Genomic DNA, 16,373 nt, shown 5'->3' with positions numbered 1-16,373 from the left:
ACTTCTGTTGTGTAGGCACATGTTGTATGTAAACATCTTCAATTAAAATTTTTTTATTAAATACAAAGGCGATTTTTCAATATTATTAAGTACAAAAATTTTCTGTGTATTGTGAATTTATAAGTAAAATTAAACGACAAATACTTCGCTCAAATTATAATTATAGCTAAATATTTAAAACAAATTAATGTATAAAATCATTTACATTTTTTTACAAAAAAATTTTGTTTTTAAGTTGACTAGTCAAATACTTCATTGGATTTCTGCTGTAAGAATAAAATAAACACTAAAATTTTTGGGATGCAAATTAAACAGCATTATAACCATATTTATGAAACTGTCTAAAACATGGTTCCAAGTAGAGTTCTGGTTTAGGGAATCTTTGCAGCCAAGTTGTAAATTTTCAGTTTCCTTTTGCATATCCTTAGTCTTTTACCATTTAATTTTTAGGGCAAATGAATTTTTGTTGCCGAGGGAACTTGTAGCATTAGTCTAAGAACACTAAAAAACTGTCTCTGAAATCTATTAACATTGTTGATTTAGTGTGGTTTTAAAACATTTGATGTATTCATTATATGAAATTTTGTATTCCTAACTTTGCATACCAGCATAGTTTTTTCACAAGGCACAGTATTAAAAAATAAAATTATAAATATCTGCTAGAACTTATGATTTGATACTGCAATAAGGAAATTATATGTTGTAAATTACAAACTTTAAGTTTATAAAATAACTTCACTCTTAGTTATATGGTTGGAAATCCAACTGGTCCAGTAAAAAATAGTTGAACATTGTAATGATGGGAAATGTATGCAAATCGAACACTAAATGAAGTGTAAAATCAACAGAAATACAATTGTGTAAGGCTAGTGTAATTTGACCATGCAGATCCTTTGTGGAGCGCTTGCAATTTTCATATGACTTTTTATAACAATTTTTGTAGAATAATCATTAATTTGACATCTTCACAGCTGTTACCTTGATTATAACCTAATTATCTTGTAAATTTAAAACCAGGTTAAACTTTTTTTTTTGTTATACTTCATATCAAATTTTAAATTATACAATGGTTAGTGTTATAACACAGCACCCCTTGTTTTAGGTCCTCTTATTGGTTTCTTCTTGTAAACTGCTTCATGTGTGACTGCAACCCTTGAATTTTACCATACTTGACAAAGTATTATGTTTATGAAGCCATAGGTGTAACAACTTCAAGGGATATAGGTTAATAAAATCCAGGTTTGAATATTTCATTTTACAGATATCTGAACTTTTTTCAGTAGCATTGTTTGGTAAAATACCTAATTATGTTTCAATTAAATTTAAAACAATTAGGGGATATTACTTAATAAAAAAAAAATAATTTTTAATTAAGACAGTTTTATATAAGAAAGTTGCCAGTTTTTTGTATTTTCTTTCTGTTAGCCTGCAGAACTGCCGTAAGGTATTACTGCAGAGGATGATAAGTAAATTTAGTCTCTGGTTGACTTCTTGAGATGTGTGGTTAATTGAAACCCAACCTCAATGAAGACCGGTATCTACGATGTATTCAAATCCGTATAAAAGTAATTGCCTTTTCTAGGATTTGAACCTAGAAATTTTAAAATTTGCGATCAGTTTAACCACGACACAGCCCGGTGGGCTAGTGTTTTTGTACTGGATTTGTATTGCATTATACCTAAATCACTTGTCAGATTTTAGTGGTGAATCTGAGGATCAACACTGATGCGAGAAGTAATTATCTGGTATGTTGTCAAAATAATAATTTTAACTGGCAATTTACGATATTCAAACCGACAATTTTGAAGTCGAATTTTTCATTCTATAAATCGTTTAAAATTTGTCATTACTTTCTTAAGCAACTAGGGTTACTTTGAAAGTGGTATTTTTTACCTGTAAAACTGCAAAAACCCTATTTATATTTAACACTGAAAAATGAACAGAAGTTATGAATCAATGGAAAAAGAATTACAAAAAATTTGGCAGGATTTGTGGTCTGATGAAGAAAAAGATGATGAAATTTTCGGCAACGTTTACCTATCTGACTAAGGTCAGCCTTCAACTTCTGAGTCTGAAGAAGAGGAAGATGAATCGCCATCTAAAAAGAGAATGTTCATTCAAAAAACAGGTAGGCCTAGTCCTAGTATTACTGACAAAATTGATAATAATAATCCTCTTTCGCCGATTCCAAGTACATCATTTGCGGAGATGATAAAGGTCAAAGCTCTGTTGCTACTAAAGTAACTATGGCCCTCATGACCAATCTACTAAAATTTTAATTTTTTGTGTTCTATAAAGTAAATTTGTGGTTAACCCTTCATTCTCCATGTGACCACCCGGTAGTTTTTAGGTAAATAATTGTTATATTCAAGTAAAATAATAATCAGCAAATATGAAATGCGTACTTTTTTCTAGATTCTTTTATTATTGTCATGAACACTATATAAAAGACATGTAGACTCAAACCTCTTAATTATGAGACTAGAATGCTCGCTGCTCAGCTATAGCCACTGCTGAGACTGTAGATATACAAACCCTACTTCATTTCCTCTTTATTTGTAATATCAAAATGTTTATTTCTTTCTATAAATGTAAACAACTTGATATTTTGTTACTGCCTTGGTTACCAGCTGTTTGTACTTAATTATGTTAATATGCATTATTAAAATTAGTATTTCTTTATATATCAAATGACAAATCAAATTCACAATAACACTTGTACATACAAGGGTTAATAAAGAATTTACTCAAAATATGGCTACTTGCAAATTTAATTGATATCCGTGAATTAGTGAGTGCTATGGTGAAAAATAATGTAAAGAAATTCTGTTATGTGAATCTACACAAAATATATGAATAAACTATTTGAACTATTTAAAAATTCATAAAGAAAGTCAACTCCAAATTGAAAGCTATTTAAAGTAGGAATGCCAATTTTACCACCCTGCAAAACGGTTCAATTAAGTCTTTTTTAAGCTGACTGCCTGCCCTTGTCAGTTACAAGGATATATATAGTCTACAGATATTTTTTGTTAGTCCTCGTCTTTATATGGTTATTGGGTTATAACATGAAATAATATTTAAATGTTTAAGTCAAAACTTCAAGAAAATTATTTGTTAAACTATATTTCTTTATTACAAATGGCCTAACAGAATTATTAAAAGTACGTGGATCCTGTGAACTTGTTTTATTTTTTCTTAAGATGCAGGTTTATTGCCTTTTGAATTTATTGTGTACAACTTTTCAAATGGGCAGTGGTCTTTTGTTCACCTACCTATTCAAATCACAGTAAATTATTTGTCACCACATTACTAAATGTACCTCAATTTAGTACATACTTAAAAAAGGCAAAGTTAAATATTTTAACTTTTGCATTATGTTATTGTACCATAAAATAACAAACTATAATATATATTAAACAAAATAAGATAGACTTAATAAGAGATAAATTAAAACCAGACCAAACTAAAGTAAAAAAATTTATTTATTCAAAATAGAAATATTTTAGTATTACTAAAACTAAAATACTAATTTAAATGTAAAAACAAACTAATAAATATTATATGTAACTATTAACTTTTCATACAGAAATAATAAAAACATGAATAAAATATATGCTCATGTAAGTATAAAAATAAATGTTAAAAAATTCATGCTTTTTGAAAGTACGTTTTGACACAACAATAAAATGAAACTAGAGAATAAATGTATATAATTGTTTAAAATCTAGTATACGTTATTTTTTTAACAATAATAGTTAATTCTCATAAAAATCTAAATAAAATTTATTTCAATTATTTTTCTTTTAAAATATATATATAATATAATACAAAATTGTCCTTTATGTTAACAAAACAAGGATAGTAAGAAAACCAGAAAAATAATGATCATATTAAAACATGAATAACAGAAATTAATTGCTGGTATAGAAGTTTACAGGGAGTGACTTATAAGAAAAAAAGAATAAAAAGAAAGGAATGATTTTGCAATTGTCAAAATATGGGGAAAATGTGTAACAGAAATTCAATATAAACTATTCTTATCAAAACAATAAATTACCAAGAATAAAAAATTCAAAAAGATATTAGGATCACAATTATTAAGTAAGGAGAATTATTCTGTAGAAATGGGCTCAAGCACTATATAGACTGTATAAAATGCTTCTACGAATTTGAAAAACAGTTTTTTTTTTTGTTGATTAACTGGCACTGCAGATTGGCTTTGGCAGTATATATGAGAAATAAGATACATTGATAAAGTAGATGTTAGAAATATATGTCTGAGAAACCTTTATTAAAAAGAAACATTATTAAACATAATTAAAAAATAATTTAAATTACTGTTTTAAACAATAAATCATTTTCATAATTTTTCCTTAATAACAATTATTCATTTTTAATGAATTTAACTGAATAAAATCTAAAAGCATATATGTTTTTATAACATAAAAGTAATACAAATATATTTTAAATTTAAAAGCAGTTCAACTACTTAAAAACATATAGATAGATGTGATGTATAAAATTATGAATTTTGAATTCATATACTGGTTGCTACATGTACTAACTTAAAAACTTGATAATCGTTCATACTGTTAGAGCAATAAAAGATGTACACTATCACAGAAATATATTAAAATTAAATTATAATAAAACCTATTTACATAAATCTATATACTTTTTTAATACAAAAAGAAAACCAGTCAAAAATAATCATAATCATTTGTAAGCAATATTTAGTTAATATGTTCTATTGCAGGTAAAAGGTATGTGTAACAAGTTAACTGTCATTTTATATACATACATATTTTTGTTTAAACATATATACCAGCCGGTTAGGGCTTGCTTCACATACGCTTCCCATATCCAGGGTGCTCCGTTCTCTGAACCTACACTGTGTTCATTATCCTCACTCAAGGTTGTGAGAGCAATATTGATAAAAAACAATTAAAGCCTGAACAATGTTTCCCTCACTCTTGACATGCAAGCTCCTACTTCCAAAAGATATCCCTTTTACATTTCCTCAGAATACCCTACAGTTTGCGAAGGAGTTAAGATAAATGCTGAAAATCAGATATGTTATAAAATGCAGTCTATTATTTTTACGTCAAAAACAGTATTAGGTCATCATCGAAGAGGAAAAATTCACAACTTCTACCCCAAGGTGGCTAGGGTCTCAATCTATGACTTAATATATTCCTTGGAATAACATGAATGTATCCTGAAAATTTGAAAGCAATCGGTCAGTTAGTTCTCGCGTGATGCTGTAGCAAACGGACAGAACCATCACAAACTTTCGCATTTATATATTATATGTATTTATTAAGATATTATATGACAACTTCATATGAATGAAGAAATGGCACTGGAATATAAAATTGATTAAATGTAGCAGAAATAAGACTTTTTAATGGCAGTTATGTTATGATGTAAGATGCATTCAGTAACGGCACATGTGAACGTAAAAATGACAAAGAAGGAATTTTTTATTAATAATTATTCATTTTTTATTTGTGTTTTTGAATATTCCACAACTCTGTAACATTATTAAATGGTTTACAATTATTGTCAAACCAGTCAAGAAGTTGGGGCCCAATTTTAACAATACACTCTAAAAGTGCATGGGTATCTGAATCTGCTCTATGTTGATTAATAATCTTCTTTTCAGTAAGATACTCATAACAATCTTTAAGTTTATAGCTATGTTTAGCAGCGTTTGAATTTTTATTAGAAAATAAATTTTTACTAGCATTTATTTTATCTTTACTGTGATTAATTTTTTTTTTTTTTAAACCGGTTTGTGATGAAGGCAAGCAATTTGTTCTTCGTTTTGGAGTTGTCTCATTCACTTTTCTAATTTCATCTAAGTTTATGTTATTAACTTCTTCTAGAAGTTCATTTTCAATTAATTCTGTAACTCTAATTAATTCATCATTCCAATCATCTGTTCCCCATAAATATTTTCCATTATCTGTTGGATTTATATCATCAGGTAAAAAAACTATTTTAGGTTCCTGTTCGCTATCCCCTGTTTTCTCTACAGCAGATGGTTCAGAATCATCTGCCATTTGTTCAGCTTCATCTAACTCTTCAGCTTCATTTGGTTTATTTTTATATACAAATTCTTTAAATGCAGGAAGGGTATCCGCACAATAAATATCATCAGGTAAATTCTGAAAAAAAAGAAAGATTTTTGATCAAATTTAAATAAATGGCAGAAAATAACAGAATTCATATAGGTAAAGATGATTTGAACTTACATTGAGATGTGTTGAGAAACACCCTACAGGTAACACATTTAACACCTTTTCCAACACATCTATTACTTCTAAGGATTTTCATTAAAAATTTCATTCTTAGGCGCTTGATTCTGGTCAAGATTGATTACTTTATCAATTACAAGAAATAAAAAAAAGATTTTATTCTGATCTTTACATAATATATCAGACCAATATATAATACAAATATTAAAAAAGTGTGTATTAATTATTTAAACACAAACACAAAATAATATTTTTATACCTTTTTTGTTAAAATTAGTCTTATTTAAAAATTCATCAATAGAATAGTATTGTTTTTATAAAAGAAAATCTTTTAATTGTACTCATATTTTAAATAAATTGATGGGAAAATTTTTCAGATGGTTTGGGCATTATATTAAAAGTGGCAATGGAAGTTGAGTTATATGAAAATTGTTCTGTTGTTTGATTTTGTAAAGGTGGATATTGTTATTTTTTTAAGAATAAATGATCATTTTTTTTAGCAGATTACATGTTCATAAATACAGACATAAGGATAAGCTAACATATTTTATTTTCTAAATATAGTTCAACAAGATTAATGCTGCTTACAGGCACCAGGTATTGATCCAACACCCCAGTTTTGTATCTTAAAAATTCATTCTGACTTTTTGAGGGAGCCCCAAGAGTTGACATGTTTTATATGAGAATATATTTAGGTATAATAAATTGTTGCAGAGTTGTTTAAATATATAAACAATTGACAACCAGCAGTTTACTTTAAAAATTTAATAAATCAAATAAGAACTCTCATATATATACAGCATATATTTTCTTCCTATTGATACTTATACTATTAATTGATAAACCAAAACAATATAAGTTTAGTAACCAACATTTCAATTGTAACACAATCGAAATGTTTACAACAAAAATAATACATACGATACAGCTGACAACCTTACAAATATAACAATGTCATATTAGATATGAATCATAACAATACACCAAAAGTTTAATAATGTCAAGAACACAAACAGATTGAACTTTAAAAATAACAACAAAATAAAAATAATTTTTTACTTTTCATTTTAACTTTCTTAATATTTCAAATGACACTTTACTGACAGGCTTTGTGAGTATGTCGGCCACTTTTATTATACTTAGCTTAATTTTCTCTTGAATAAAATGATACTTAATGTCAATGTGCTTTAATTGTTTGGGTTGCTTGCAAGATTTACTAACTCATGTAGCAGGCAGATTGTTCTCAAATAAAAGTACATCTAAATCACTTGAATTTTCTGTCACTTCTAATTCAATTAAAATATTTTGAAACCAACAAGCTTCACTGACACATTGACTGAGGTTACATATTCTGCCTTAGAAAAATACAAGGCTGCTTCTTTTAACACCAAGACGCAGTACAATTAAACATTTTAAAATGATATCTATTGTAGTGGACACCCCAGTACTTTCCATCAGCAGTGTCAACACCCTAATAAGCATTTACAAAACCTCTGATAATATCTGTAGTAGAATTTTTACTATCAACTAATTTCAAATCAAGAGTTCCTTTAATGTAATGTAACACTTTTTTTAACATATTAATAAATCATTACTAGCACTACTTTTGTATCTGCTTAGAATATGGGGGCTGTTCACAAAGTAATGATAATAGTGACCCTGAGGGAAAATGTGTTGCGAAGGGTGGTAATACTGCATACCATTATGTACCCAGTGGTTCTCAAACTTTAATGAGTCACGGCGCCCTTTTTTAATTAAAATTTTTCCATGGTGCCCTACTCTAATTAAAAGTATGACTACTCGTAAGTAAGAGAAAGAAATAAATAAAACCTGTGCATCTAGATAATTTTTTTATTTTATTAAGTAAAAAAATAACATAAATAAAACAAACAATAAATATTTTAAGCCAATGTCTTGTTTCAGTTAATTATGAAGCTTTTACATTATTTCGCAATGTACCTGTGAAGAAGCCACAGCTCCATGGGGCAATTTGGGAATCACTGGCGCAGCCAATTCTTTTAGCCATCTATAACGATCAGTTTCAAGTCGATCGGTGCAGTGAGTGGACATATATGGTGATTTGTGTATCGTGTGTTAGACATTTGCCTACCATGTACAACTCGGATAAAAAGTTAAAGCAACGCTGTAATGTGAAATTTTTAGTGAAACTCGGGGAGAACCAAAAAGACGCATTTAAATTATTAACTATGATGTATGGTGATGTTATGAACCAGTTGACCTTCTCCAAATGGTGTAAAGCACTTGAGGATGGTAGAGAGCAACGCCGACGAGCCGTGCCCTTCATCTTGTACTGAGTTTGTAAAGAATACAGCTGCTGCTACCGTCCATGAAGAACGACGAATTACCATTAGGAAGCTAATGGTAATTTGCTATCATGTCTAGAATTTCAGTTGGCACTGCATTTTCGATTTTGCAAGATGATTTGGCCAAACGAGATGCGTGTCTTCCCTGCTCACACTGTTGCAAATGCAACAGGTATCAAGACCTGTTATTGTGGTTTGGTGAGGAAGCAAACAAAGAAATGAATTAAATCATAACCATAGATGAATCTTGAATATATCATTATGATCCAGAACTGAAACAACAAAGTTCTCAATGAAAAGGATGCAGTCGCCACCTCCGAAATAAGCAAAGATGAGTCCCAGTGCCAGTAAGGTTATGATGATAATCTTTTTTGATTCCAAGGGTTTTTTGTACCAACATGCTGTCCCTCAAGACCAGACAGTCACGGCAGATTATTACAAATCGGTTTTGAGCATAATGTTGCATCATTTTAAGAAAAAACAGTCACACAAGAACATTAACAAAATTTTACTGCATCATGATGACAATGTGCGGCCCCATGTCACTCACACTGTAGTTGATTTCTTGAATGCTAGCGGCATCGCAAGTGTACTCCACCCACCGTACAGTCCTGATTTGGCCTCTTGTGGTTGCTCCCTGAAGTCAAGTTTCCGCTCAGGGGACGGAAATTTAAGACCAATCATGAGGTCATTAAAGCTGTGGGGGTGTGCTGAAAGGAGCTCAAGAAAGATGGTGTGGCATTCGTGTTTACAAAGTGGCAGGAACGGTGGGAGGAAAAGTATATTAAAACTGAGGGGGGTTACATGAAAAACAGCATGTAGATTTGGAAGACTGAATAAATATATTTTTCTGTAGTGCGTTTTTATCATTACTTTTTGAACAGCTTCCGTACTAATACTTGCACACAAATCTGATTTGCTAAACATTGCACACATAATACAACCTATTAATTTTTGATACTTATTTTCTATCTCAGTATTTTCTGGTTTTTCTCTCGGCAAATAATTATAATCAAGATTATTATCCATTGAGACAGTTTAACAATATATTGAAAGATTTTAGTACATTTTCTAAATAATTACTTTGATTCAAAGTAATCATGCCATCTTTTTAACTTTGTTCTACAGTAATACCTAAATAATATGAAATTTGACACAGTTCTTTCATTTTAAACCTATTCATCATTCCAATCTTAAAAACATTCATTTCTTGCTTATTTGAGCCCATAATTAAAAATCAACATAAATTAGTACAAAAATTTTTAAAACATTAGATAATCTAAGTTTAAACAATAATAATCATTATTTGACCTTACAAATTCTGAAATATCATGAATTCGTGATATTTATCATACCAGCATTTGGGAGAATTTTTTAAATCATGAATTTCTTAGGTTTGCACACTATCACTTGGTAAATTGCAATTCTCAGATAAACTCATAAATACATTTTCTTTCAGTTTGCCATTCAAAAATGTGCTGCTACCAGACATCCATTTGCATAACAAGCCAGTCAAAATTTACATTAACAGCAGCAAACATTAATCTAAATGTATTTAATTTGACAACAAGAGAATAAACTTCATATATTGAGCCTTTCTGCATAAACCTCTGGCAGCTAACCTAGATTTAAATTTAATTATCTTAATTACCTCGTTTAATTCTATAAACCCATTTGTTGTCATCAATTTCTGGCTTATTAATAACATCCCATGTATCATTTTCAGCAGACTTCAATTCAGCCTCCACAGCATCCTGCTACTGATTAGCAAAAACTGACTTTTGAGCTTCTTCATAGGATGTTCGTTTTTCAATGTCAGTCGCACTAACAAAGACAGTCTCATAATCAATGTATTTAATTGGAGGCTGCAGCTGATTCCTAGGATGAAGGTCTTCTATCAGTAGGCCTATGTGCATATTCATGCTCAGGGAACTTCTTTCTAAATTTTCAACTGTAGTCACATCTTTAATTATGTTTTCAATGGTTCAACTTCATATGTAGGTTCTTCTTTCTTATGTTGACATTACAATCAAAAAATTAGAAAGGGTCAATGCATTTGAAATGACCCAAGGGTGGTTGCTTAATCAATTAAAAAAAAATTGAAACTTACCCAGTTGTTTCCTACATGTCTCAAGACCTTAAAACAAGTTTTTAAAAATTTTTTATTTAAGCAGTTTACCTGTGATGGCCATTTTTGTTATGGTATGCACATCTATTTTTGTGATTGTAAGGGTTTATGGAAAAAATCATAACTAAAAAACTATTAGTCCTGGAAGGATGAAACAAAAAGCAATTTATTCATATTTTCTCAAGGTAAATGACTGGTTTTATTGGTTTATTTATTGGCTGTGGTTTACTTACCTATCTCTCTTCTTTCTATAAGAAAATTACCAATAAAGATGAACATGAAAAACTATGAAATTTCACTTTTGGTCATTTTTTCCTAGAGGCAGTGATGGCATATACAGTTTGAATTATTTAACTTTTTATATGTAGGTATATGTTAGTAGTTTTACCATAAATAATATTAATGGTGGTATACTACACCTAAAGTTTTTTTTTTAAATTCAAATTTTGGCTCAAATAACTCTGTGATGGGGCTGGTGATAAAAATCTCAATTTGCATAACTTGCAGTATTTTTGTAGATGTTTATGGTGAATAAAAAGGTTTCTTGTGTATTGTAATAATAAAATGTTAAACTTCTCAAAAATCATGAAAAAGCTGTTAAAACTGATACCATTTCGACTCACTAAATAAGTGCTCCAAGGGAGGTTTCTTGCCTTCTTTGCACTTTACATTTTTTATATTTAGCTCCTAAAAATAGTTTTTTTTTTAAATTATTAATGATAGGTTGATATTATTAATGATAAGATTGATATCATACGAGTTCAGTACACAGGAAATGATGATGTTACCTAACCAAACTTAACCCAATGCTCAGTTTACTTGCTAATTTTATCTAATTAACATAAAATATACAATTTATATTTAGACCACATGATGATGGTAGACCGCATACTAAGGTAGCACTAGCCAAATTTTTTCCAATAAATGATTTCAGAAAAAATGAGATCAGTGGTTACCTATTCATCTTTCCAGTATGCTTAAAAATATCTGCCATATTAGAAATAAGTGTTTCTCCTCTACAATTCTCATTGCTCTCCTACCCTCTTTTTATTTTTCTCTTTGTAATTATTTTATAGTTTTAGGTGATTATTCAATTTCTCCAGTATTCTGGCACTTTTCATTCTCTCTATTCTTTTCAATTAACTAACTCTACTTAAAACATAAGAAAAAATGTTATAACTATATCAGATTGTAATTTGATACCAGTAGCAAGAGATCAAATTAATATTAGGTATTATAAAAAAATCCACACGAAAATACATATTTACCTTTTTAATATGAGCAATTTCTGAACGAAGAATAGGAAAATCAAACTTGTTTCCATTATGAGCTACCATACATATAGGCTTTGGCATCATATTTATCATTTCTAATATAATATCAAAAACATCACCAAATGTTTTGCATGTTTCAAGTAATTCATTATTTAAACCTGAAATACGCATACAATTACAAGAAAACATGTTCTTACACAAAAATTTTACTAGATAATTTATGCAAACAAAATTAATTCTACTTTTATTTAATTGGGTTAATAATAATATTATTCTTTCCTAAAGTATTGCATAAATAATAATACAGTATAAGAGTTTGATTTGTGATTTCATAGAAATCGGGCATGCTTAGTTGGTTCTTTAATGTTTTGCACAATTATAGTGAAAATTGTATGCCGTTTTTTGTTTTATATTAATATTATTATCCTCCTAAAGTGTACATGTAGTCTTGTACAGACTCAGGCTGACCATTCCTGAAATGTGAGGTTAATTGAATACCAACCACCAAAGTAAACTGGTATCCACAGTCTAGCATTCAAATCCATATAAAAGCAACTAACTACTATAGAATTTGAACCTAAGAACCTTCAACTTAGAAAATCAGCTGTTAAACAACTGATTTTTGCAATGAGTTAACCACTAGACCAGCCCAGTGGGCTGTTTTATATTTCAATTTCAAGGAGTGTCAGGTAACCTTCTGTACCTATAAAAATAGTGCAAATAAAAAAAAAATTGTATGTTATGTTATAACAGGGAAATATTTTTTAATATTATTTATTGTATTAGTAAGGTAGAAGAACTGTTTCTTGATAGAATTTAATCTTTAAAGAAAATTGTTTTCTACAGCCTGTTAAGGGAAGTATTGGAATTATTTATATACCTTATAAACCTTATCAAAGCAGTTACTGAACAGAACAATATACTGTATGTTATAAACATACATATACTAATAACAGAATCCAATAAAGTATTATAAAAATTATTTAAAATGTAATTCTACCAGAATTAAATATTAACATAATATAAGAATTCAAACCCAAATGAAAGAACAATAAAAACTATCCTTAAACAAATTAAATGACTATATTAAACGCAAGCGCGCATATACACACACCGATTTATTATGAAATATTTGTTACATAAAACTTTTGTGTACAAGAATATTATATTCTGAATTGTATAATCAGGTTACTGTAAAGCTACACCTTAAAATATGCCTTTAGATATTTTGTTTGATGTAACTGTAGACATCTAATTACAGACTGCAATACAGTACTTCCCAACAAGTTAGTAAAAAATACACGAATATTCACGAAGATAAAATATGCTAATAATTTAAAAAAGTATATTACCTGATACTTCAGTTGCGCCACAATTAATAAATCTACATGGATAAACGCACAAATTCAACTTCTGTACAACTCTTGGCATTAGTTGTTTATTTTTTACAGCAATCATAATTTGTGATCGATCAAGGCACAGTAATGATATTTCTGTAATTTTTGTTAGTTTATCGAAACAAGGTAATCCGGTAGTTTCTAAATCTAATACGATGAAAGAATTAATATTCACCGGTTCCGAAGATTCCATCATACGAGCCATTTCTTTAGCGTATTCACTTCTCTTATAGAGTTCTCTTTAAACTTAAAAACTCTAATACACGAAAGAAAATTTTAATTATACATTTAAAACGCAGTGAAATTCATAAATTACGTTACTGGTTACAGTAAAAAGTGTACTTAGGTTAAGATTGACATACTTGTTATCAAGAAGTGGCTTTCGGATACATCTTCTACTGTTTATGGCCGCATATTTGATTTAGATAATAGGTATAGATCAAGAAATTTTAGAGTTCGCCATAATTATTCCATTAAAATACAAATACTCTTATTTATTCCTTTATTTAGACAACGGTTATTAAGTGTAAAAAACGAGCTTTAAGTTTCCTCTTGTAATAAAGCATTGAAAAATGGCCGCATTTGAAACCTGAATAGGGTTACACTGCATAATACAATTTAGCAGGAATGAATGAATCAGTCTCACATGACTGTCCCGAATTATTTGCTACTTAAGAAGGTAGTAAAATCTTTCTTTTTTGCGCATCTTCAAAGAGAATATTTTCATTTGTAAATAAATATTACATATTTATTATCTAATCAATGTCTCATGAAAATAACAAAAGTGTGGAATTTGGCAGATTAAGAATTGTAATAAAACAGCTAATTCATGAATTATATACATATTCTTATATATGGACTTACACGTAATGCATTATTATGTGATCAGAATGAAGTATTTAATTTATACTTATTTACTGGACTTAAATTTTACGTTTATTGATAAAAATAAATAGGATAAAAAAAATAATCGCATATTAGAAGTAAAATATGACACTTTTTGTACTTTGATATGCACCTGTTTTTTAAACAGGTACATAATTAATTTTGCAGCATATCATCTGATAATTATCAAAGGCAGTTTTCTTCTTCATGGAATGTTAAGCATAAACAGATATCGAGTTTACGATTAAGTTACCAAGTTTTCAGTGCCAGCCGATATGTCATCTAGCATTAGCTGAGAGGTTAGGATCTTTTGTTTATGATTCGGTGTTATTTTTGTATGTATTTAATGCTTGCATTGGATTTTTCTTTAATTTAGGTAATAAATATATTTACCTTTAAAGTGTTATTATCCATCATGACGAATGAAAATTCCACAGATTCAAATGACAAAAATGTTAATGTTGTTAATAAACGATTGAATAAAATATTAGAGACTCGGCTCGATAACGATAAAGTAAGTAATATATTTTAAATTATTTTTTATAATATAATAATTTGTTTGTAAAAATCTGATGCAAAAGTAAGTTATAAAAGGTAAACATTTTTTTATGGAAATCAAATTTAATTAGTTGCAAATGAACAATGGTTTTCTCCTTACCTATCGTTTATTTTTACACATTTCTGTATTTTTTAACAATTTGATGCGTTCATTTATTGTGGTTTTTCTAGTGAATTATGTTTGTTGTTTTACTGTTCACATACTTTCGAATTTATAGTAAGTAATTTTTTTTGAAATAAAACATTTTTAAATCAAAAATTAAAAAATCCTAGATATTTCAATGGATCAAATTAGATCCATAGAAGAAAATTTAACCTGGAATCATAAATGGTTTTGAAATTGTATAGGGAAGAGATATGACACCAAGATATGTTTTATTGTAGAAGTACTTTGGCTGTCTATTATTTCATCGTGTTGTACCATCACTTTTGTGTGAGTGTTTTTGTGTGAATTTCGGTAATTCTGAACAATTACTTGATCAACTTGAATTGTTTCATACATAAATTGCCTGGTGTCCTACAAGATGGTGTTAAGTATTGCCATATCTTGGTAACTTATCCCTAACCTCTCCCCACAAAAGGCTAATCTTTTAGAGGACCACATGTTCTGTGCTATTAGTTATGTGTATGATAGATAATCATCGTACAAAGAGCTCCATTAGGGATCTTCAACGGCTTACTCTGATGACTATTAAGTTTATTTCTCTTCTCACAAAATCTGTAACTTAACCCTAACCTCTTCCCACAGAACAGATTAGCATCTGAACTGCTAGCTATAGCTCAAAAGAGATTGTTAATTAGAGTGCTGATGATATGGCATGATCTTTGACTTTGGACAGGTAACCTGCTTTCCAAAATTTAAATCTTTGTTTTCCTGAGCCAAAGTATATCTACTATGATGTATTAAGTGCCTGTATTAAGTTGATCAAATAATTGCCCAAAATTACCAATTTTTCATTTTCAAAAAGTATTTATTTGTAGTTGTGATCTTTTATATTTTTAGTTTTTGTGTATTTTCTTTTAAATTAAGTGCCTGCAATTATATAGAAGATCAACAGAATTTTGCTCAGAGCAGGAGCTATACACTGAAAAGTTTCGGAAGCATGGCTATGCTATCTATCAAAGTAGAGTTATTGTTTAATTTTTATAATTGTTACAGTTTGCCATTGTGACGAACTTTGCCATTATTACATTTTCAGGATACATTGGAAGCTCTGAAAGAATTATCTGTATTTTTTACTGAAAACACATTGCAATCTCGTCGAAGTCTCAGAAGTAAAATTGAAAAAAGAAGTCTTGCCATAAATGAGGTTAGTTCTGATCAGATATATAACTTGCATAATTCTTTGTTTAATGTCTCTTTTTTAAATTATCATTCAAATAAATTTAAACTGGTCTGATTTGTTGAGTTTAAACAAAAGTAAAATTATATATAATAACAATTATATTTAAAGTATGGTAGTTTAATAATTTTCAAATTATTTTTTAATTTGTTATAATGTGATTTTATTTTGTAATATAAAATAAAGTCAACATGAGTGACA

At 28.8% G+C, this 16,373-nt stretch overlaps 2 protein-coding genes across 2 annotated transcripts in view; one reads left to right on the top strand and one right to left on the bottom strand.

Annotated features, from left to right (window-relative positions):
• Positions 1-3,467: 3,467 nt before the first annotated feature.
• LOC142329269 (uncharacterized) lies at positions 3,468-14,038 on the bottom strand. Its single transcript, XM_075373700.1, has 3 exons — positions 13,342-14,038; positions 11,984-12,147; positions 3,468-6,173 (listed from the first exon to the last, which is right to left on the bottom strand). The coding sequence occupies exons 1-3, from the start codon at positions 13,589-13,591 to the stop codon at positions 5,508-5,510; spliced, it is 1,080 nt and encodes a 359-aa protein (XP_075229815.1). The 5' UTR covers positions 13,592-14,038; the 3' UTR covers positions 3,468-5,507.
• Positions 14,039-14,507: 469 nt separating this feature from the next.
• The window catches only part of Cog6 (conserved oligomeric Golgi complex subunit 6), a 33,658-nt gene continuing 31,792 nt past the window's right edge, over positions 14,508-16,373 (top strand). The window contains exons 1-2 of the mRNA XM_075373217.1: positions 14,508-14,785; positions 16,029-16,139. Coding sequence (XP_075229332.1) covers positions 14,687-14,785; positions 16,029-16,139 — 210 coding nt within the window. The 5' untranslated portion in view covers positions 14,508-14,686. The remainder of the gene's footprint in view (positions 14,786-16,028; positions 16,140-16,373) is intronic.

Source organism: Lycorma delicatula, chromosome 8 (genome assembly GCF_047948215.1).
Source record: "Lycorma delicatula isolate Av1 chromosome 8, ASM4794821v1, whole genome shotgun sequence".
Lineage (NCBI taxonomy): Eukaryota > Metazoa > Arthropoda > Insecta > Hemiptera > Fulgoridae > Lycorma > Lycorma delicatula.
The sequence above is the reverse complement of the archived record's forward strand: the minus strand, read 5'-3'. Positions and strand labels throughout refer to the sequence as shown.